The 25,099-nt window shown below is 43.2% G+C and overlaps 1 protein-coding gene across 6 annotated transcripts in view; it reads left to right on the top strand.

The window, feature by feature from the left end:
• lmx1bb (LIM homeobox transcription factor 1, beta b) overlaps positions 1 to 25,099 on the top strand; it is a 58,169-nt gene that overhangs the window by 28,861 nt on the left and 4,209 nt on the right. For all 6 annotated transcript variants that reach the window (XM_061037678.1, XM_061037679.1, XM_061037677.1 and 3 more), the window contains 2 exons: positions 22,476 to 22,708; positions 24,584 to 24,759. In XM_061037678.1, the coding sequence (XP_060893661.1) occupies positions 22,476 to 22,708; positions 24,584 to 24,759 (409 nt within the window). The remainder of the gene's footprint in view (positions 1 to 22,475; positions 22,709 to 24,583; positions 24,760 to 25,099) is intronic.

Below are 25,099 nucleotides of genomic sequence, written 5' to 3'. Positions count from 1 at the left end.
GCAAAGTAGGGAAACAAAACCAGGTCTGTTAAGTAAAAAGAACAATAGCTACGAGGAAGGCAGAGGAGTGTTTGAGATTTCACACCACAAATATACAGTGGTTCTTTTTTCTGTTATTTTCTCATCTTTGTCCAGGATGGAAAAAAAAGTCGCTGATTGGATGAAAATCATGTTTGACTTTTTCATTCGTAGGGAATTTTCCGCGATTGTGGAGGAAACATTTCACAGCCTTGTGTGTCTCTTATGAGGAAAAGCATTTAGCTTCAGACAAGCAGGCTTGTGTACCTTTTTGCTTTGGTTCTCTCTGGTGCTTGTCGAGCAGGGACGGCTGATTGTGTTGACTTTTTTAGCAGGGTATCTTCACTAAGGCCAGCTGATTCCCCCAACTCCAAATTGACCTCAGTACCAGATTACACAGAGGGAAAAATGTATTTCAAAAAATATTTTCAGACCTCGGGAAGGTAAATCATATATTTGCTTTGTTTTCACCCCTGAGGTGTTTATATTCAAATTCTGTTGCTTTATGAACACTTCCTGCAGTGGTCGGACATGTTTTTTTCCCCCATCGTAGCCTCTAGGAGTCAGTGGGAGTGGTGTACCACCCGGCCTGCCATTCCCGTCCTGTCCACTCATTTGCTTGAGGCTGCAGCTTTAAATGGGAATTATTACTCTAGAGATAAGTGAGGAGATAAGGCGGCCTCTGCCTGCATGATATATGAGGTGTCTGGACAGTGCGAGAGGTGCACCTGACCTGGAAATGAATGGCATAAAGGTACAAGTGCAGCGTGTCGACCTCCTTTTTCATCCGGCCTCGGTCTTGTAACACCCCGGATCATGATGAAGATATAAGAAGACACAGATGAAGATTTGGGGAATTATAAAATTGAATTTAGTGTTTAGGTTAGAACAACAGAACTTCATGTTATGTGTAGAAATGTCAGGGACACTTTCAGGGATCGTATGAAAATGTTTGATGTTCAAATAGCGCTTAATCCTCGTGTGTTGTTTTATTTAAAGTTATTTCACCAACAAAAAAACAAAAAACATAATGTATCACATAAACGTTGAGAAAAATGTTAAAGATCCTCCCCGGCTTTCCAAAAAAAGTCAGTCAACGTTATTTAGCAAAAATATTATTGTCCAGCCCCCTCCCCTGCACAATCATTTTTGTGGGGTCCCTAAAAGCTTCGTTAGTTTTCACTTTAGAAAACGTAAAAGCTGCACAATAGGTATCTTTAATTGTAATGAATTAAAATGCAAAGCAATGCTCATTTTCTAAAAAAAAATATTTTCTCATACAAGATAGGCACCATTCAAATGTGATTATTTTTATTTTTGTATTTTTTTATTTATGTTTTTTCCGTTTTCAGTGAATAAAAATTGATCATGTTGCTGCCTCACTCAGGTGTGTGGGAGAAACATTCCTCCTGCCTGATATGTTAATTCACAGCTCCGGGGCCTGTACCAGCCGTCATTCTTTGAAGTTTCTCCTCGTGTTGCCTTCTACCCATCAGGTGAACTTGTGGCCTCTTAGCATTTTTATTTATTAGACAATCCCTCACATGTAAAAGATGATAAAGTTGACATTTTACAGGCAGCCGACGCCTTCGCACGTTGAGCAGAGCACTTTGTTATACACCCCAACAAATTTGAGCTTTAAATGCGATGACACTTACATGCCAAAGGAGTTTGCTCATTGGACGGCTGCCAAGGCACTAGAAAAAAGAATCCAGTCCAGATCATTATGATCTTACAGTGTCAGTGAAGCAAAGTACTTACAGGATCATTTGGTATTTTCCTATCTCTATCACGTCTTTGATTTACAAATCCCTTCAATCCATTTGATTCATTGTTGAAACGTGTTTCAGTGCATGCAGAACATTTCAGCTAGTTAGCTACCTGGAACAATTCCTCTCATCTGCCAGTATTTTTTTTCTTCTTCTTCTTTAGCACTTAGAATCATTGTCAGGCAGCCAGCTAATGTCCAAAAAAAAAAAAAAAAGATCACCCGCTGTTATGATTGAAGCAAGCACTGTAGCTTTGACCCAGCGCACAAAGAGTTATAGGTGGCTGGTCAGCTTGTCAGTCAGGTTGGGTGGTTTTTTAATCATTTCATCTTTGCTGGGGGGCTCTCCTGAGACCCCAGCAACGTTTAGCAGTCTGCGGCTCAGGACCCCGGGGCTCGTCTAAGCCTTGCCTGTATCCGTGCTGCCATTATTAGCTCTGCTCTCCAGAGCACACTGCTCATCTCTCCCCTGAGAGGGCGGCTGAGAAATGAAGCGCTGCTGCTGGCTGGGCGCGGCGAGCGGAGGGCCAATAGCCCGACATGGAACAGTAATTACTCCATTGATATTCCTCGCACAATAACACTGTCATCTCTCATTTGCATAACCTCGCTCGGGCTCGCCACAGCAGATGAATGCATATGATCTCTTCAGGAGGCTGCAGGAGTTTTTTGATGGCAGGAGGGAGCGGAGGGCTTTTTCCTCCTCCTTGTGGGTGCCAGATTGGTTTCAAACACAAGGAATGAACTGTCTGATTTTGACCAGGGAAAGCACCTTTCTTTTCTTTAGAGCTGTGTGACTTAGCCGTCTTTGTGCTATTAGATCATAAACAACAACATAGGAGGGAGAGGGGGCTGTGGTGTATCAGGTTTGTATCTGTGTGTGCATGTGTGAGTCCGCCTGAGAGAATGAGAGTGTGTTGAGGGGGTGGGGGTGTCAGCGGATGTCATAGGGCCCTGTCTCAGTCCTTGGTTAATGGCCATTGGTCATAGGCTGTCTCCCCTTTATTTCTTTTGCTCTCCTGCTCTATCCTTCCAGGTCTCCCACTGGAGCAGCGCCCTCAGGCACCGCATCATTTATTGCTGTCAGGAGTCACAGGGGAGAGGAGGAAGGGAGGGGGGGGGGGAGAGAGAGAAGGGAAAAAGGGGGGAGACAGAGGGAAGATGTGCTGCAGAGAGAAGCCAACAGAGGCGATGGGGAGAGGCAGGAACGCTCGACTGTCAAATCTCAGCCGTTGAATATTTAATGGAGCCTGGAGTGTTTATTTAGTTAGCCTGTCGATTTTTACCGCTCTGTCAATAGCGGCTCCCGTGTAGCCTGCTGATGATCTTTAGTGTCTCTTCCCCCAGGAGAGGCCAGGCACTAAATGCAATTATGGATTTTCCTGCACCGCAATGTGTTTGATATTTTTACTGATCTAATTTGCAATCTGGTAGTTTATTGTTTGGCATTTTAGTGGCGCTCAAGTGGCGAGGCAAATTTGATTTCCCCTCATAATTCTTTATAACTTCATTAATGCTGTTAGCACATTGGCACAGATCTTAAATAAAGCAAGAGAATCATTGCATGGATGAATGCATTCCTCATTTTATTGTCTCCATGCCCTATTCTTTTTACTGATTCTGGTTCTAATTAAAAATCATCCTAGTGGTGTGCTGTCTTTGTGAAATATGAAATCATAATCCGATTTGAATGGCTCCCTTCACAGAGGCATGCACATTCAAACCAAACGCCCGGATCTGTTGTGGGCAGAACCAAACAGAATCACAACAACTTTCTTCCGGTGGCATTCGGCATCTTTTGAGGAAAAACGAGCGCATTAGCAACAAAGCAACAAAAAGTAACAACGGGGCGAAATAACGCGAGTGATCGTCTCGGAGAGAGACAGCTCGGTTCCACGTGTTTCTGCAGAGCCGTAGGATTGCTAGCCCCTATGACGGATGTGTTAGTTAGAGGGGCAGCATTAGCCGTAATGCTGTTAGCAGGTAGCCGTGTGAGTGATGTGCTAGTTAGATGCCCAGCAGTAGAGCTAATGGTGTTAGCGTGTTGAGCCTTCAGAGGGATGCAATCGGTTAGGCCGTGATGGATGAGTGTCGTGCCGCGGAGGCCTGCGAGCCTCCTCATTCGCCGAGCTGTCAGCTTCTTAAGTGGACGTGCACAATTAGCGCCGAAATCAGAGAGCGCTTAATCTGATGGTAGGCTTAACGTTTCGGCAGGAAAAATGGCTCATCTAGCCGGTGGTGAGTGAATGATGACGGCTGTAAAAAAAAAAAAAAAAAAAAAAGAAGAGTTGAAGCAGTGAAAGAGAGAAGGCTCTGATACACATCTCTCTCATCCAGCAAACATACAGTAAGCAGAACAAGACTCTGAAACTTAGTCTCGGTTCAGAGGGCAACGATAGAGGAGAGCTCTATTCTGAATCACAGCTTCCTCTCCGTCTCAGGTTACAATACTATTATCCTTAAAACCCTCCTTTAAGAGAATTCAATGATCTCTTAAGCGCTGCAGATCTTTGCTGAGTGACAGACACTGTCATGAGTCGTAGAAAGCAGAGTTCCACCTCAGGGGTAACGAAGAGGGCACGCCTCACACTCAACACACACACACACACACACACACACACACACACACACACACAAAGGGTGCGGGACATTTTCACGCATTGTTGAGTTTCCAAAACAAACAGAGGAAATATCAAAGGCAGTGGTGCTGTAGCTCTGCTCCTATCGCCTCCTTTAGATCAATACAACCTGTTCGTGTCTGCACAGACACATAGCTGTCATTACAGCCCAGATTAGCAGCAACACTCCACTCTGAGCAACCACAAATTACATTCATTTGTGTGTGTGATTTCACGTTCATTCTGCCTTGATCTGATGATGAACTGACATCCTAAAAAGAAATCTACAGAGGAATTGTTTTGGATGGTAGAATTCAATCTCTGTGGGGGGCTTATTTTCTCGATTACTCTTCCATCAATCAACTAATTACTTTGTTGCTCTTCCAAATGATAAACAAATAAGATCTTGGAATTCATATGAAGAGAAATGTGATGATTTATTTGTGCAGGCAGGGTTTAAGCTGTTGTTTGGAAGTTTGGGGTTTAGATAACCTCTATAAGACAAGGGAATTTATTTACTGACAGTGTGAAAATATTTAAAAGCCTCTAAAGATTCTCCACGCACATAAAACTGTCTCAGTGAACTATCAATTATGAGAGTCTTAATTCAAAATGTTCTCAAATTCACTTTAGGAAAAGATCTTTGGAAAGCTTTCTGCAGTTTTTCCCTCATGTTCTTCACAACACATTGCTTTGATTTGAAGTTATCCCCGCTAACACAAATTTTTACTTCGTAAAGATTTTCCTGACAGCAAAGATCCCTTCTCTAACCGAGAACTGTCATCAAATCAGCTGCAACTCTCGCCCTTCCCCTCTTGCGTCACTTGCGGTTTAGGAACAACACAAACCCTCTCGGCCACATCTTGATGGCATGAGCTGCGATGAGAGATGTTTGTACTCGGGCTGTGTATGAAATCCATCGTCCTTATCAGCTGAGATGAGAGAGGGAGCGAGGCTGAGGAGGATTCCTCTCTGAGCAGGAAATGTCATTTCTCTGTAATAGTTTATGATTCATTCCTCCACCTTTGACTAAATAATGAGGGATGACAATTAGAGCGGGCCATGGGAGGAGGAATCAAAGGGCTGAGATTCCCTCTTGGCAGAGTCCGGGCCCGTCTGAGTGTGCTCCCTGCAAACTGGATCCAGATGTCGGGGTCTGTGCTGCCATAGACTCTTGCTGCTGCCACACAACAGGCTCTTTCTGCCAGCTAGCTCGCTAGCCGGCCAATCTCTCAGCCTCCATACTCACTAACATGACAGGAGACTCTCCCGGTGAGAGGCTGGGACAGAGGCCCGGCTTTGAATAAAAGATACCAGCTCCGGGGGATACAGAAGTATCGTTTCTTTGCATGCTGTGATTTATCAAACCCTCAGTTTGTGTCTCTATAGCTTCTTTGTCCTCCGTCGTCCTTTAGTGTGGGTCTATATTCTTACTAACTGTTGCAAATAGAAGCTTTAAGCATGTTGAATATATTTCCTGAGTTACAACAAATACTAAATTGATATTTCTATGTTATAATTTATCCTTCAAACTGCGGAAAATGCTATTGCCAAATCTAACTAAAATCGACTGTTATGAGGTAAATTATTTTGTATGATGACCAAAAAAACGACTCTGGTGTTAGTGGAGAGTTAAACCTTAGTTAATGCTCTGCAATCTGTGTATTTTTATATTTATATTTATATTTATATTTATATTATATTTATTTATTTATTTTTATCCAGCTGATATCAGAGAGGTTCTTTGTATCCGCCAATACTTAAATCAAGGTTTCATAATCGATATTGAGAAAAAAATATTTAACTGGAAAATCTCTCATTTGACTGTTCTTTCATGACAACTTTTGTTGCCGAAAAAAGTGCAGCCCCACAGATCACGTGTAGTGTGTTGTGTGTTGACGATGGAGGCTTGAAGTCTAGGGGGGGGTCGGCTGTTGTCACTCTTCAGAGCGGCTGAATCAATGGTCCACCATGGCAGAGAAAAGGCCAGCAGCAGAAGAGGCTATTGATATGTTTAACAAATTAGCCCTGTTGACGGCAGGTGTGATTGTGAACGCCGCTCTGGGGTCAGCTCGTCATATGGCGGCTAACAGACACGATATTGCTGCGTGTCCTGATCTCTCCATTCCCTCACAATGGCATTAGGGGCACCCCAGGGAAATAAAGAGTCCCACTCCCCTATCCCCAGTGCTCTTCAAATTAACTCCCCAGAAGGTTAAGCTCCCTGATTCATAATTATTCAAGCCCACCACCACCAGCAGCAGCACCAGCAGTCCTCTCCACATCCTCTCTCTCCCTCTCCCTGCCACTTCTCCTGAGTGGCACTTGGCTTTTTGTGGGAAAGCCCAGGAATTAGATTAGCTAAGCCTGACCTGAGAGCATGCAGCCAGATGACGGGAGCGGGATTGGACTTGATCTCTGCCTGTCTAGCTGTCTCTCTATTCAATCTAGCTGTCTGTCTCTCATACGCTGTGTTATTGCTTGTGAGCGTCCCTATGGATGAGACATTTTCAGCCGCAGCTATTCTGCCAATTGCATATATAGCTCTCCGAGGAGCGGCCAGTGTCAGGAGTACATCTCACTTGCATGGACATGATTTGAATGATGGGAGGTGCGATTGGCCTTCAGTTCTCCCTTTGTGGCGGTGACGGTCTCACTGCTGGTCGGCTCATTAAATAAGTGCCAGCGTCAAACAAAACAGAGTGAAAGAAGAGGGAGAGTCTACAGTCCAATATGCTCATATGTTGTAGTTTTAGATCGTCTTTTCTTGGCGTATTATTTTGTTTTAGTATCTATGATCTTAAGAGGAATGTGAGCGGTCAGAAGTAATGCAACAGGCTGCTTTTAAAGCAGTTTTTTTTATAAATGAAATGCAGCAGCATTATCCATGGTTTCAAAGGAATTTGTTTCTTCCTGTGCCCACTTAGACTCTGGATTTCATTGAAAGAAAGAGAACCTTTAACTGCTGAGTGTTGGAAGTGAAGAAAATTTGGGATACAAGTGGCAATTAAATCCAAAATCCTCAAAGAAAATTCATCAACTTCTCTAAATGAGCTCTTTCGAGGGATACCAATGTACAACCAACTCCTAAACCTCAACAATTACCTGCTCGGTTAGATTTTACCTACTTAAACAACACTAGAGTCCCTCTGAGTCCATGGAAAATTCACCTGTTTAATAGCCGTCACACTTCTCAATCAGTGCAGCTCTTCTGTGGACGAGCCATGAGCCTCTGAAGTCAATTGGGCTCCTCTGGAGGCCGAGGTAATGTAATGAGGGACCGATCTGGATGAGAGGCCGGGCTCCTCTCTCTCCCTGCAATCACATAATTAATCTCCTGATTCTACCACTCACCGTGTCATGACAGATACGTTTGTGTTTGGTGCATAATGGTGCAGGGTTGTGTGCTTCCCGCGTGCCTCTGTTTTGGAAAATAGTTATAAAAGCCCGTTCCTTTACGGCCTGCAGAGGGTTACTCACAAAACAACACTCCCTTTGGGCCCTATTAGGAGACAAAGAGAAACACACACACACACTTCTCAAACAGGTAGCCTAATAATATGTCGGCAATTTAGATAATGACTGGGAGAGAGATAAACTGATGTGTGTATTACAGGTAATTGGATCTGTGGTGTGTTGGCTACCTAAGCATATATGGGGTTGTGTAATGTGGGCTGGTTGTTCAGCTTACAAGGGGCTACTAGAAGATTGACTATCGATGATAAAACATCCTAGCATATGCAGTAATGATGGCTGATTTGAGATTCTTTTATCCACCCACACCTACAAACATTATCAGAGCTCCAAGCGTATCAGAGCCAGCCTCAGAAATCTGGCTCTAGACGAGGCAGACTTTACATCATTTCTCCTCAGATCCCTGTTTCTCCCAAACACGTCCAGTTAGTCGGAGGATGACAAATACAACACCCTTGGCTGTCAGAATGATCAAGTTGAGCGAGGTTTTTTTTTTTCCTCCGAGGTGAAGCCTAGAAAAGTTGGAGCCATAATGAGAGTTGTCAAGCCTGCGAGGTGAAGTGCAGCGTATTCAGCAGGCGATGGGAGCAGCGTGAGGGTGCCTTTGGGGGGCCGGGTGGGCCGGATCTGCTCGGCCTTTAAAGAGATTACCTCGGCAGAGTAAGGAGCAGGTCTACCCAGAGGGTTCTGGAGGAGATAGGCCAAGTAGGCCATTACAAATACTGCAGAGGAGCCTCTCAAGCTTCATTAATAATCTGATGATGAATCACTTTAATTGGGCCTTTATAGCTGCTGTCTAATCCCAAGTCCCATCTTCTCAACTCTCTTCTTAATGGGCTGGTAGTTTGTTTTTATTTCACACAATAATCATTTTTCTAATTGATTAAGTTTGGTTACTTACTTCATGAAGGATGGGCTCCATAAACAGGAATTGTGGCTAATGGGACGACTCTTTAACCAAGCGTTTATTTCTTTTCAAAATGCTTAATTTGCGCCTTCGTTCAGATATGTCCAGCTGGTTCAAAGTCTGTTTTCAAACTACACACAGGGTCAGATTTCTCCCACTCTTAATTAGATGAGGGATGGTCTAATTAAATCAAATTCATTATCCTCAGCTCTAGAAATCAAGAGGCTCTATTGGAAATAAGGTTAGGCTCCCCCTCATCCATCATGCCCTAACTAACCAATTTACAGGCCAGCCGTTTGCATGAGGCATTATTACCTTGTCATAAACACTTACCTTTAAAATCCTCGAATCAAGACGTGATATGCTAAGCTTTTATCACATTAGCTTGTGCTACTGTGTCAGCCTCTTTCTGCCTAAGATAAAGTAGGCTCCCAATAATTATATTAGCCACATAAGGCGGAGACGGTGCAAACGACGGCTATTTAAAGCCGGCTGATAATTCTGTATAATTAAGACATAGTACAGTTGCTCTCCCAGACGAGGGAATCGAGGGCTTTTAAATGGTGAAACAATGAAAAACAGAACAAGCAGCTCTGTATTTAGGCTTTTTCTTAAAGCAAAAAATTGGCGCTCGAGACTGAAAAATCTCATTTATCTGAAGAATTTCTCTCAGTTGTGGCAGCATGTAATTCTAAGTAAGTATCGTTTTGCCACAATGTGTCATTCCTGCAGCTGCAAGTCACTCTGCCATTGTCTAACAGACACAAAAAGGGACCGTCATGATTATTCAGATCTCAACTGATCTCTTGGAGAAGAAGGGCCATTCATCATGCAGCTTGTCTTTGATATTACTGATGCTGAAAAATGATTACAACGCTGTATTTTAATAAACTGTCGCAGCACTCTTTCACAGTTTGGATCTTTGAATATTTACATGTGATTAGTGCAGGTTTAGCATGTGAATAGTGCAGTAAAGATGTGGGAATGATGTTAGTTCAAATTTATATCGGTCCACCATCAGGACACAAGCCCCTTTAAATGTGGCACAGTGTTGGAAACACATGAGGCCTGTCTTCTGATCTGTGTTGGAAAGTGAATTAGTAAGCGCCACACTAAAGCCGCTGATCGCAACGGGCTGAGGGCAGTGATTTGTTGGCGGTGTATATTACAGCCCACGGTCAGGGAGGGAGGGACCAGGGAAGTGTGTGTGTGAGAGGGATAGGACAGGGGGCCTTATCACTCAGTGTTTACTCCCAGTAAATTGAGTTGAAATAATAGTCTTTCTCTGAGGCCAAACAATGGAGCAAGCTGCAGGCTGAGGGCCCAGGCTGGTGCAGAGTCGGCCCGCGCCACTTCAAAATGAAAGGCTGAGGAGCCCGGGGCCATGACGGAGGGGGCACGGTGGACGAGTTGGGGGGGGGGGCTTTTATGTGGACGGCTATACCAGTCGCAGAGCAGACACCCCTCTGACAGGCACCTGGGTAGGACAACAGGGAGCAGTGAGTAGCGTGAAGCTGGTGGAGGCTGGTGGGAGGGGGGAAGGAGTGATGAGGCCTCAGGCTCTGTCATTAGGGTCGGTGGTGGAGAGGAAGATGGCTGCCCTGAGGACGGAGCAGCCACAGGTCCCAGTGGGAAGGGGACCACAACCTCTTAGTCTCCTGGGTCTGCGCTGCGACTGGTGGGATGTGTCAGTCTGTTAGCTCCCCCCCCCCCCTTGCTTCAACACGCTCTCATAACCTCTGGCTATGTGAGCTGCAGGAGTCTAACCTGCAGAGTGTGTGTGTGTGTTTTTGTGTGTGTGTGTGTGTTTGATTGTGTGTTTGAGGCTGAAAGAGTGCATCCATGTAGTGCAAAGACCCTCCTCTGCCATTGTTTCAGCGTGTGTGCTTCAGCTGCACCTCAGTTCTGCCTCCTCTCCTTCATTTATCATTCTGCAGCATAAAGTGCTGCCACAGCATTATAGAAACAGCTGCTTTTTTCAAAGAATGGGCCGCCCTCCCAGCACACAAAGACACTCCTGGACCTAAAGAGAGTGTAAAATTGGAGGGTGAATACAAACCTTTTTCCTTGCTGAGAGGGGCTGAACGCGGGTGTCACTGCAGCGGGAGACATTGTCACTGATCTGAAGACAAATCAGCATCCATATCAGCCCAATCATGTGTACAATGTGTGGCAGGGGCACCGTCGAGGTCAGCCTTGTTCAAAGCTAAATATGCATAACTACAGCTGCTGCATCACACTCTCTAGAGAATTGATATCAGGCTGTTTAACCCGGCGTTATATGCATGAATCATCCGAGTGCAGGCACCTGTATCTCTGCACTACAATACAATGTCAATTTATCGAGTCGTGAGCTCAAAGCAAAGGGAAAAACAAACCCTGTCAACTCTCTGTTTGGGGGGGGGGGGGGGGGGGGTCACATTGCAGTCACTAAAGGGCCACATTCAGAGCCGAAAGTTGACTCGAGGTGAAGCCACAGGGCGACGCAGACACGCTGCAGGTTTGGGGAAACCAGACGTGCCGTGCCATGATTCACCATTTCACCCTGTGCCTTCAAGGCTCCTCGTGGAGAAAAGGGAATTTTGTCGAACCTGTTATCTTCCAGCTTGAGAGCTGAGATTTTACACCCTGCCAACCACATGACAGAGAAACACTCGGTCTGTGTGTGTGTGTGTGTGTGTGTGTGTGTGTGTGTGTGTGTGTGTGTGTGTGTGTGTGTGTGTGTGTGTGTGTGTGTGTGTGTGTGTGTGTGTGTGTGTGTGTGTGTGTGTGTGGGTGGGTGTGGGAAAGACAAGAGGAAAACAGAGAGAGAAAGAGCAGAAAAGGGCATCAGACAACTCCACTGCCAGACCTCCTGGGGCAAAATGCATGCTCGAATACTTAAAGACATGAAGAAAATAGTTTCACAGTAACATTAGCTGCTTCAACGAGGAGAGAAATTCCCTTTCAGGGGAGAAACCACACACACACACAGAAAAACATAAACACACAATGCAGGTTCCAGCAAGTCCAGACAATTCCTTTATTGTTCTTTTTGGTAGTGTGTGTGCAATGTTTATCAGAGAAAACAATGAAGAAATCATCAGCAGAAATGTACGGCATATCTTTTCTGAAGCTTATACTAAGAGACGCAACATAATATTTTCCTATATTCCAGATATAATAGTGATGTGAGCATGCATGACCATAGAAATAAAGGAAATATTTTTCAATAAATCAACAACAAAGGACTTTAAATAATACATGGAGCCCCATCTTTTGACTAGTTGGTGCTTTTCATATATTTATATCTAGTTCAAGTCTATTGCACATTTGTTCAGGCTTCTGTTATGAATGCACATCTCTGTGCACATTATCTTCATCATTTTGTATATCTGTATTTGCTATTTTTTTTTAATATTTATGTCCAGTACGTCTGTCAAAATGGACAATAAAGATGACTTTGACTTTGACAAGTATTGTCAGAAATAGACAGCATAGGGAGATCATTCCACAGACTATTTGTTAACTAAACTTAGCTGCCTGCTTGGGGCAGTGCTAGAAAAAGATGCTTTACTAAATGAACGTAGTGGTACTACAACTTGAATATATCCCATTAAAAGTCACAAATTGTCACTGGATTAAGAGTTTTCTTTAAGATGTATCGAATGATATGAACATTATTTATTATATGGCTGGATTACTAGTTGCATTTAATTGTACTCGGTCAAGGTTGCAGTTATTTTTGTATGCCATCAGGTTGTTTAAGAATGCCTCAAGACCACCAAACAATATATTTAAATGCGTATTTTAGTATTCATTGGATGTATAATTATCTGACATTCAAAGGCTTCATCTCCACAGTATTTGTAGCTGTAATTAAGCACTGATTTCCCTGAGAATCTTTGTGGATTATAAGAAAAATGAACATTAATGAAAATAATCCAAAATGTTCAAGTAGCCTACAATGTTTGAGTAAAAGCGTTCAGTGAAGTTCTAACAACGGCTATTTGTTTTGTGAACAAAGTGTTAGCAAGTCAATATTTTGTCACAATTGTTGCTCTGTGGTTTGTGAGTCTGATTGGATACAAAAATGGAAACTACATTTGTGTAAGGATTATAAAAGCATGAACTCCACGTAGCAGAAATCAGGTTTTAGTTTGGATTTAGAAGAATATATCTAAGTGATTTGCTGTACATTTAATTAGATTGCTTTTAACTACTTGTCTACTGAGAGTACCTTAAAGATCTTAACAATGTCGGCTATTTTAAAACCTCCATACCTTCATGTGATGTAACTGAGGGGGCCGTGTGGAATGAAATGAGGGGCATTTGGCATTTTGTATAAGAGTTCTTCTTGCATAAATTCATCACTTTTATGCATGACTCCCTCATTCAGGCGCTCTTAAATCAGACTTAATGGGAAGGAATGTATAAAGAAATAGTAATGATGATGCAAAATGACCTTTTCCTTCCCTCTCGACCCAAAGATTTCTGGGATTTGTAGGTGGTCTCAATAATGTAGCCGATGGTCTTTAGTGAAACAGCAGGTTTTTGGTTTGCTCTGCGGTGTGTGTGCGCCCCTCTGTCTGTTTGACACATTCCTACACTGCACCCCTCTGCACGGCTCCTAACTACCAGCCCGTCGCCATGGTTACAGCCATACATCCATGCCAGCCCTTCACACTCAGAGACATATTTGTTTGGCTAGTGTAGCTACGTTCCTGACAAAAAAACACAGCTTTTTAGCATAACACCTGCTAATCTCGGGATTTAGCTCTTTGAAGAGGATTGCTGATCAGAAATTCAAATATATTATTTGAATGCTAATCTGAATGTTAATCCCTGGCCTCCGGGTCTTAAAGCATCCTGTCTTTCAATAACAATGTTTATTTTTCATTTGCTTTGCCTCTTTCTTTTTCTCACGCCCCCAACCCACCCCCACCCCCCACCCCCCGCCTCTTATTCTGCTCTGTCGGCTATTCCCTGTAGGATATTAAAGGTGGACTCGTCTTTTAAAGTACGTGGCAATTTAAAAGCATCGATGATGTCGATGCTCCTATAGACGTGGGTTATTATCATTCTTTTTTATGGGAATTGAAGGGCGAAATGATTGCTGTCTTCCCACATAATTAATGTGTCCTGCATGGTGACATGTACCAGATGCCATCATCTTACATTTTTGTGAGATACAAAATCAAGATATATGCTCCACCATCTTCATTATATTCTTGTCTATTTGCCTTCCAATTGTGTTTCTCTTTTCCTTGATGTTATCTGCGTGCTTATGTATCTGTGCTGCTAAATGTTAGCATCTGCAGCAGATCAGTGGGTGTTCTTTAAATGATGTCCTAGTTTGGATAAATAAATTCAAAGAAAAAAAGGAGCAGATAGTGAAAGACAAACCAGACCAAAACATATACATCCTTACAAAAACTACCACTGATTATTGACTTATGTGAGTAGCTAACTTGGCATACATTGGTCTATAATTGCCGAGTGTATATCCTGATCCAGTGCTGGGTTTTTCTTTTGATATCTGCCTCTATAGAGCTGACTTTTGTCTCGGTTGAGACGCAGACACAGAGAATCAAGGGCAGCAGGATCACAAACACGTGAATCCGGATCTTGTGAACATCGTCTAATTCCTGGTTGCCTCACATTCTCTTCCCGCAAACTAATTTTGGGCTTAGACTGAATCTCTGTTAAGTAAACAGATCCCCCTCATACAACCAGGCTCCATCACAATGACGTCCAGATCATCTGTGCCCATTAAAAACCTGCGCAAACACTTTACTCCACGCCAATATACTAAAGATCGAAGGGGAAACACACAAGGGCTTTTTTCAGCCTTTTCCCAGATTGTCTTTCTTTCTCCTTCGCTACCTATTAATCCAGTATCTTTCAGCCCTGGTAAACTCCTCAAGATGGACACTGCTTGGTTCAGGGTGGAAAGGGGTCAAGCTCCGCTGGCCCCCGCACAGAGCTGTGGAATTTTTCATTAGTGCACAGCTGGGTCACAAGTGGCTCCAAAGCCGTCTTAATATTGTGTAGGCCCACAGATTAGGAGCCCGAGAAAAGAAGCCAAAGCGTGATGCTCTCCACCAGACCCTGTCTTTGCATATTTGCAGACTTGTGCTTTAGAACACCTCATATTACTGTTTGTTTTATTTCTTAGGCCCAGAAGCGCTGGGTCAATAGTAATTATAAAGCCCTCCAATCCAAATGTTGTTTTTTAACCATTCCAGCGCTGAATCTGTAAGACGATCCCATTTATTTTCATACAATAAAGAAAGTATAGTATTTTACCGAAGCACTGGACCTTCTCCTACTTTATCTACTCATGATTTAATCTTTTTTTTTTTTTTAACTTGCTCTTATGTTTACATTATGTGATAGCTGTAAGTATTCTCTAAAAGTGGTACAAGCAGTGCAGCCTCTCTTTTAAGCAAACACAAATAAAAGAATGAACCTTGTGTATCTGTGTGCAGTTATAGGCAGCCATAGCTCTGTAACATGTGATAGCCATTACACTTATTGTAGCCATCACTCTCTCCGCTCTCCCAGCTCTCCTTCAGAAGCGGCAATCACTCGCGATGGCTTTCGAGGAGCCGGCCAAGCCCTTAATGGTGCAGCTCTGCTCCACCTCACGCAGATTAGCTTGGAAGGAAAGAACAAACCTAGCCATTGATTTATAAAAAAAAAAATATATATATATATATATATGTATATATATATATATATATATATATATATATATATATATATATATAAAATAAGGGCAGGTCATTTTACACCTGAATTCACCAGGAGCCCGTCGAGGGATTTCTATTCAGCTCCCGGCGTCTTGCTTATAGAGAGTTGTAAACATGTCACATCTCCAGCAGAGGATGCAGTACAAACGGCTTCACTTTTTTTTTAACAGAGTATACTTGGATAATTCCCCGTCTTTTTATTTATTTGTTTAGGATCAACTCAGCTTTGAGAACAGGTAAAAAATAAGCCAAAATACCAAAAAAGCACACGTCCCTCCAGGCCTAATTTCCCCCTCAGAGTATTGTTTGTTCTAAGCTCTAAAAACTGAGCCTAAATGTGATGTTGCACTCATTTTACATACTCAGGAACACCAGCTGTCCAAACAGCATCATGTGTGCCTGCCTGCTTACTGTTGTATTTACATTTGTGTACTTAGCCTCTCCTGCCCAATACACTGTCCTTTTCACTCCATGAGCTTTGTTCTACCTGTGTGGCTGCTGGGGATTATTTCCACGCTGTTTTCCTAGTGACTCATTAGCAGATGCATGTGAGGGAGAATCATTGGGTCGTCTGATGCTGCAAGACAATTCTCGACATACCGCCGTTGCCTTTGAAGCTTTGCATGAACACGCAGCTCTATCATATATATTCTTTCATGTGTTTTGGCGCTATCAAGACTTGTAAAAAATGATGATGTATATGCACGTAATTTGCATGTTTTTGCAGACAGTTAGGGCTACACATGCAACCCCATCCTCTCCAAACTGTATTTCAAGTGTTGAGTAATCTGTGAAACACATAGCCCCTGGAATGAGATCATTTGAATAACGACTTAAGGGTTAGGATTTCTTTGTGCAGCTGTGCCGTATGGCGTTATGCAGAGCAGAGATCTGCCTCGGATGTCTGTCTGGCCGGGGACTCGTCTTAGGAGCCACACATTCCTGCACATAGGAGCTCATGCTGCCATAGAAATAAAGTGGCCATATTTATTTTCACAATAGCGGACGTGTGGGATAGACGATCCTGGAAGCACTTTGCTCTAGACTAACTGTGAGCGCTGTCTTTTTACAGATCTTCTATAGTTCTGTGCAGCAGCTTTTACTAACTGTGCTCCCTCGGAGATGTATGGCAGGTGCATATGCATGCACTAACATAACCAACACGTCTCTCCGCTATTATCTTTGCTATGCCAAGTGCAATCAGCTCGTCTCATCCCTCCCCAGTGAGCTCGCAGGCAGCCGCTGCTGCGCTTCAGAGCCGGGAACAAGCAGAACCCTGTGGCCAGAGCCTTGTGATGAAGAAGGCACCTTTGGGCCATTAGTGGTGTACACATCTCCCGTTAATGTGTTTTACTTTTACCTGCTGGGAGTTTAATTAAAAAACAAAGAGCCTCAATTTAAAGGCCATTATTATGCTAATGTAGTAAGCACGGGATGGTGATTAAGCAGCTTTTAGAGCTGACTGGAGCTGGCCCTTGGGAGCAGAAGGATGGCACTTTTTATTTGGCTTCATTACTCTCCATGAATCTATGCTCCAAAGAGAAACGCTGATACTATGAAACAAGGTCAGCTACTCAGATCTTTTATGGAGGCAGTGTTATGGGTCCCACTTCTTCTTAGTGTACTACTGATGCAGGCTCTAACTTTGTTTTAACCTCATTTTCATAAAGAACGAATGAAGCAGGAAATGCTTTAGCTGCTTTTATTTACACAAACCCATAGTGGTAAAAAAAAAAAACTTTCTTCTATCATCTGTCCCTCTGCAAGCAATCAAATCATTGTTAGCTCAAATCAGGGTGCTATTTTTAAACCAACACCGAGTGCATGTTGCATCTGAAGGACTACAGGTCTATACATAACAAAGTGATTTTCACAAGGTTGAGAGACAAAAGTTGAAAAGGTTTGCCGTCAACATCTGGGCATCAAATGTTTTCCTCTTTAGCTAAAGCTCTTGATACTGTTGCAAAGAACCAATTTTCACAAACTGAGGCGTGTCTGAGAAGAGGCTGTTTAAAGGTTCAGAGAACTCTGTTGCCTCTAAGACAGATATGTTTGTTGTCTTTCCAAACAAAACAAGATAAGACCTGAAAATGAATCAAAAATGTCTTTTGACATGTAAACTTTTAAAACAGCCAGTGGACAATTTGTGAAATGTGTTTTCTTGCCAATAATCAGATTAGAAGTGAGTGAGTAAGCCTACCACTTATACCTGTGAAGCTGATGTAACGCCATCACCACTAGCTAGCTTGGCCTAGCATAAAGAAACTGTAAAGAGCTAGCTAAGCTCTTTAACAACGAGCTTATTAGTCATGAACATGTTTTATCATATTTGTGATTCATGATAAAGTGATACATTTTATCACCCAAGGGCAGAGCCAGGCTAGCTTTTTACCCACCAGTCTTATTGCTAAGCTAAGCTAAATGACTGATCTTAAAAGAAGGGATAAGAGAGTGGAACCCAACTTCTATTACTAGCAAGAAACCAAAACATTGTGAAACCAAATGTGATTCATTGCTGGCAAGAAGAAGAAAAAAAAAACCTTTCCCATGATCTTAAACATTTGCTGAAAAGTTTGTATGGCCCTTTCCCTATGATATGTCTTTATGCTAATTTAAGCTAACTTCATGCTCTTTGATTTATGATAAAAAAAAATTATGAGAATAGTTTGCCTAGCAACTGTGCTATCTAAATGCATGAACAAAAAGATGTATTTCTTTAAATTCTAAAAGTCCTTAAATACTGTTTTGCCCTAGAATAAGATTTTTTTTGTTTGTTTAGCTAGGCTAACCAGCTAGCTATTAATTCAGCTAAATAATCCACTTTAAAGGCACGAAAAAAGTTAAATACATTTGTCAGCTGTGCTATAGCTGTCAAGAAATGTCATATTCAACATGCAGCCTGGCAGCTTAATCAGATAATATGAGGCGAGCACGTTTGACCGGCTGCTCCACACGCCCTTCGTCCTGCCTGGAGGCCCTAGTCCGACCCGCCTCCCAGGCCTCTTCTCTCACCTCGGCAATGATTGGCGTGGCCACAGGTTTCCTGCTCCAACACAAGAGCCCATCTTCAAAGTAATAGCTTACAGCTGCTGCCTTGCTAATCCTCATCCCCTCTGTCTTTGAAGGGATGCGGTGACATAATAGCCCTGCCTATTCTTCACTAAATTGTTATGGTGTTTCTGCGAGTGTTGTTCAATAGCAAAAGGGGAGTAGGTGAGACTGTTGCACGTGTTGCTAAATGTAGCATGATTATCAAGCGCTATAAGCAGCTCCATACTCCTTTACCCCTCCTCCCCTACCTTTTTTTTTTTTTGATATTCTTTTGGGTTTCTTTTATCCCTCCCAGTCCTCCTGATGCTTATCACTGCGGCAGAAGCATTAAATGTAATGTCTGTAGAAGGGAAATCATTGGCAACATGTGGTGAGAGCTTAAGATGTTGTCACACTTTAAGTTGCCTGTAATCTGTTCAAAGGGAGAGTGCATAGTTCTCCAAAGTGCCGGGAAAAGGGGGGAAGAAGAAGAGCAGCAGTGCGGCTGTGGTCTCTGAGCTGCACTTTGCTCTGCTGAAGTGTTCGTCAGACAAAATAACTGTCGCTCCCTGTTGATTTTTGTCTTTCTCATAATGCTCTTTTTTTCCTTCTCAGTCTGGGCTTGTTCTTTTTTTTTGTTGTTGTTGTTGTGTTTTTAAAAAACACACCCTGTAGCATTAAAAGCCTCAGCAGTGTGATAATCTGTCACTGAGAGGAGGAGAAAACCATAGATAACGTAAGAAAGAACAGACAAGGGATTACAGGTACGTGGACACAGGATTAAAAAGAGGGACGTAATGATTCCTCTGGGACGGAGCTTTGTGCTGAGACAGGCTCTTTTTTTTTTTTTTCATTTATGAGTCCAGTTCTAGGGAGGCCTGGGTAAATATTGACAGTTCTCTGTGCTTGAGATGTGGCCATTGATCCACACAGGAGGGTCTCATCGCTTGATCTGTGCGCTCAGGTGAGGGAGGAGGGGGAGACGCGAGAGCGGGGACATGCTGGTGGTCTTCTTTGTGGTGTGTTTTAAACACAGGCTAGCTTAAAGCCTGGCTCTGCAACACTGGGAGTCATGTTACGCAGGCAAGCCGAACGTCCAGAAAGTGGATTTCAGTCGGGTCAGTGGGATCAAGTAGAGTCAGAACGTGGTAAATAATCACTTAAATCACTTTAAGGCTGATTCCACTCACATCTACAGCTCTTTTATATCCCAGAAGAGCCTCACAAAGAGCTGTGAAATCTCAGTTTTTTCTGCTAACACTATCATCATCCCCTGTTGATGTGTTTTTCTCGATATAAAATCATAATTTACATCTCCTCCTTTGCCTCCCGTTTGCTTGCTGGCCCTCTGGCCTGCTCCTCAAACCACTAATCAGGTAATGTTGGGGAGGTTGAATGGCGTGCCTCCCCCTGGTCAACCTTCACTGCTCACACAGTGGTGTTGTTTTAAAGAGCATTCTTTAGCAGCTGAACTTGGAAAGGTATTAAAGTGGGATTAGGCTCCTCCACAATCCACTGCTTGTGTCATTCAGGGAGTTTGTGTTCTCCTCTCCCCGCTGCCACCTCCCCACTCCTCCTCTGTTTGATTGTGGCTAGCCGCAGGAGTGGGACCGACTGTGCCTTTCAAAGGAGAGGGGTAGGGTTAAATCCCTAGTCCACTGCTCCCTGCTAATTCTCCTTGTTCCTTAGAGAAGGATTTACTTCTGCTGCCAGCTTCTCAAAGGCCTTCTCTGCCCATCCGAAAAGTCGCCGTTGCCTTCCTGTGGAGGTGTGGTTGCCATAGAAGGGGCGTCATGCATGGCTATTCCATCTGAACCCCGCTGAGAATGGGGACCGGGGACTGAAAACAGGCAGAAAGTCCGGATTAGACCCGAGGACAAAGCAGGACAGGAAGATTCCAGAAGGGACGAATAGGAATTACAGCAGCAAAAATAATGCAAAGTGACAGAGAGGGGAAATAGAAAAATAATGGCTTACAAGATTAGACTCGGCGAGGAGAAAGAAGAAAGGAAAGAGGGCTGAATGAGAATGTTTTCATCTAGATGAGAAGATTTGAGAGAGCGGTCGAAGGTGAATGCAGAGTCCTGGACGTATCAAAACCGCGCTAACAAGTCATTTCCTCGACTTTTTCGCCCTCATTCTTAGCTTAAGCCGGCAATCATTAGCTTCACATTAGAGTTAGAGCTGGGAACTCGTCTTGACAGATTCATCACCTCCTTTCCCTGATCCCAGCATGTTAACACGCTAATCTCTCTTAACCAGGAAAAAAATAAATCCCTGAATATTCAGTTTATCTCTATAGGTGTGTGTTGTCGACGTAATCTTTTTCATTTAAAATGTCTTGTTTTTATTTTTATTTTTCATCAGTTGCATTTTTCTTGCTTTTTCGTTTTTCAGCATACAAACTTGGAGGTTTGTTTAGCAGATAGATCCAGGTTGGCAGGTCACTAAAACTAGATCCTTGCTTGTTTGAGAAACATGCCAAAATGTCTTATTCAAGGGATTATCCTTGAGGTTTTTCCATAGTTGAATAATAATCTTCTTAACTTGTTGTAATAAATGAAAGATTAAAGGATTGTATGGACCCTGGGACTGCCAGTTTTCAGATATCTCTGTTGTTTTGCTGCTGCAAAGAAAAAAAAAGGTCTCAAAAGCTGCATTTTTGTGTCAGAATGAGGTGGCGATGGATCAAACAGTACAAAAAAAAAAAAATCAAGTGATGTCATGTAATTAAGATAACATAAAGAGTAGCTCTGTTGATGTGTATCTGATGAGCGTATTAATTTAAAAGGCTGCATTGAAAACACACCACCTTGTTTCCAGCATGCTTGCAGCTGCTCATACAAGTGTGAACACACATGCGCACACTCATACACACACAGCGTATCAGCACTCAATCAGCACCTATAACAACATTAGCATAACAAAACCTTCCTTTGGTTTCCCTGCACTCATATTTACACATTATATTCATCACTATCGCTCATCCCCGTCCCGAAACCAGCAGATGATGTCAATCGCTCCTCTCTCTCTGCCTCTCTGCCTTGCACAATGAAATAGATGTTCACCACAAACAGATAGGCGGTTGCCAGCTGTCTTCCAGACCAGGGCAAACAAAGAGGCCGCTAATAAATCCAGCTTTACGGCTGGACAAGATCAACCACACTCCCTGCCTTCTTGCTCCATTTAATGTGGCTTCTTGTGAACAACAGAGAGACGAATTAAATGCCTCTCAGTCACCAATAAAACAATGCTAGCATCCTTGTGAAAGCATATAAAAGAAGATGGAGGTGTTGTCGAGGATATGGAGATAGAGGCAGTGTGGAGCCATGATATTAGACAGTAAGATGACATATGAACAGACCAGAGGGCGGCCCAGTAGTCAGCAATGAATCACGGTCCCTGATAAGGTATCTGATGCATATAGAGGGTCCACGTTATGAAAGAAATGTCAGCGAAGGCTTGATAAGGATCAGGAGGATTTTTTCACTGCACTAGAGCACGATCCAGCCTCTTTTTTAGATGAGGGTGAGGGGGTTAGGGTGCCCATGTCTGGGCTCACCTCCTTGGCTGCCCACAGGACCAGCCGGGCCAACTCGACTCTTCATCCAAAAAAACTTGATGGGCAAATGGTCTTTTGTCATACCAGACAAAATGACGACATAACAGCATATACCCCTGAATGTGTTGAACTGAACAAGGGTGCAGAAGGGTCTTAGGGACATGGATGTGCTCCATGAATTCAAATCTGTTCAAGACTTGCACATGTTTGCTGTACATTTAGTTTAATTGTGCAAAATTCAATAGTCATTCAAATGAAAAACATTTTAAATAATCATGTAAACAATGAACGACGTATTTCTTTTTTCGTTTCGTTTTTATTTCATCAGCACACCCACAGTCATTTTTTCCTTCTTCTTCTGCAGGTTGTTTGCGACCAAGTGCAGCGGCTGCATGGAGAAGATCGCCCCCACGGAGTTTGTGATGCGAGCTCTGGAGTGCGTCTACCACCTCAACTGCTTCTGCTGCTGCGTGTGCGACCGGCAGCTGAGGAAGGGCGACGAGTTTGTCCTGAAGGAGGGTCAGCTGCTCTGCAAGATCGACTACGAGAGGGAGAAAGACTTACTCAGCTCAGTCAGCCCGGATGACTCAGACTCAGGTGAGCCCCTCTGCACCCTCTCACACAGGAGCGAGAACGACACCGGGGTGCGATCATCACATGGCACCCTGGTGTTGTATTCTGTGTGCTCCGCTCCATCCCTGCGGTAGCCAACGAAGACATCCAACATGATGAACTGGTTTAAGGGCAATATTAGTAGCTTTAACAGAAAGAAACACTTTTTATTTCTCCTCTAACTTGTTGCCAGGTTTCTGCTTGGATATCAGAGATTCTGTCTCGCATGAAACCCACATAGTAAAAACTTCTAAGATGGCTCCATCTGCTGCTTTACAATGGCTAATTTCCTAGCATTCTAATTCAAGCGTTGCGCGTAGGTTTATGATACAGTAGGAAGGGGGAAAAGGACGAAGCCAAGCCCCCCTGTATTAATGGCCCTCCATGCGTGGGCAGGGTCTGGTGCTGGAAAGAATTAAATCACTGTATCATGATGAGTGACAGAGGGATTTGGGGCCTTTCTGCAGAAAGCCTGCTCCTCCGCTCTTATCAGCTCGAGTGTTGCTCGCCTGTAGCCTCCACACACAACGAGGCATCTCGCCAAGCCTCACTGTTCACCACCATCTGGCTCACATTTAGACATGCACAAAAGCGAGGGAATTTGTCAAATACATCTGTGCCTGTGTCAACTTTTGTCAACTTGTGGGAATATTTGCTCTGCGTCTTCCTCGTTCGGGTTTGTGTCCCGGCGTATCGCACAGGCATGTCTTTTGTGCGATGCCTCCGGATCTCGAGACGTAGAGAAAATGTCGACATGAGGAGAGGTTAACCTCGGCATGTGGGAGATAGAGTGTAGGTTTTTTGCAGACGAGATATGTAGATACTTATCAGATAACAATGAGAAATCACATGTGTCTCTTCTTACAGAAACTAGACCCCAAAATCATTAGGAGTCATTACCAACACTGCTGGTTTAGATTTGGAAACACTTGTTTTCAGCAAAACAAAGACGGATGTTTCTCTTATTCATTCATTCGTGTCATGCTTGTTTGGCCTTTATGGGAAGTGAAATTAATTTGAATTTTTTTACACTTTCCCAATATGGTATGTATCAACTTTCAAGTTGCACAACATTCTTCACACTCTTTTTTAGTACATACAAAATTCGGATCATAACATCAAATGTAAGAATAACTCATGAAGTTCCTCTTAAATTTAACATAGTGCTCTTTTATTCTTTAAAGTTTTTAAATACGTTATTTGAGAAGAAATAGCTGCAAACAGCAAACTGGCTTTAAGGTGTTAAGATAAACTAACAAGGATTTCCTTAATGAAGAACTCAATCCAAGCTCCTATTACATTATTATTGCATTTTGTAAGATAAAAGCATAAAAAATACAGATTTGACTCCCTGGGACTGCAATATCCTGCCGCTGACAGTAGAAATTTAGCAATCCGTATGAAGGATGTCATTATTTTAGGGGGAAATGGAGCAAAAACATAAGTTGGACTTCCTTGCTGTGTCATGGGAGATGCATTTCCCATATGTTCTCTTGTTGCCTTTTTCATGTTGCACTTGATGTAGTATTCTTATCAGAGATTGATTTAGTGTAAATCAGACAAAGCTGAGCGCCATAAATTTCACGTGACGCAGTGTCCAGTTCAATGACAAATGTGCATATTTCACTGTTCTCTCCAAGAGCAAGAGCGGCAGCCTCCTGAAAGTCTAATCGTACATGTGGCCTTTTCCTTTTGTAATAAATTGATAACAAAGTATCAGAAACACATGTGTCTCCTTTGATTATGCACTTGTGCTGTGTGAATCTTCCAGAATTGGGAAGAACCAGAATATATTTATCATCAGACTGTCAGGGTGTAGTCGGTTCAAGCTTGTACTGAAAATGATGTCTCTTTCTGCAGAGAAAAGTGATGATGAGGAGTTGGATATCAAGCCAGAGAAAGGCATCGCAGGCCAGGGGAAGGGGGATGATGGGAAGGATCCCAGGAGGCCCAAAAGACCACGAACCATACTGACCACTCAGCAGAGACGGGCCTTCAAGGCCTCCTTTGAGGTGTCCTCAAAACCCTGCAGAAAGGTAAGGAAAACTTTCAGTAATCTGCAACAACATCATTTTTTTTTGTATTTGAAGTAGTGGATATTTAGATGCAGACCACAGGCCCTACAGTAGTTTCAGAAATAAAATTCTCAAATTAAAAAAATCTCCCCCACCTCAGAGCTCAGCTTTGAAGTGGCGAGCAGCTTTCTGTTCTGTGTTAACTGAGGCAGGCTGCTCTAACGCAGTCCGCCTGCACAAAATATCATACCGAGAAAGAAGAACTGCCTCCTCAGCCTCGGCCCTGATGCAGGCGCTTGCACCCAGGGCCAAGGCTTTGAAGAGCCAATAACCAAGGGGTCTAAAAAAGACCGCTGTATTC

The sequence above is a fragment of the Labrus mixtus genome, chromosome 5 (assembly GCF_963584025.1).
Source record: "Labrus mixtus chromosome 5, fLabMix1.1, whole genome shotgun sequence".
Lineage (NCBI taxonomy): Eukaryota > Metazoa > Chordata > Actinopteri > Labriformes > Labridae > Labrus > Labrus mixtus.
This window is presented reverse-complemented; position numbering and strand designations above follow the sequence as displayed.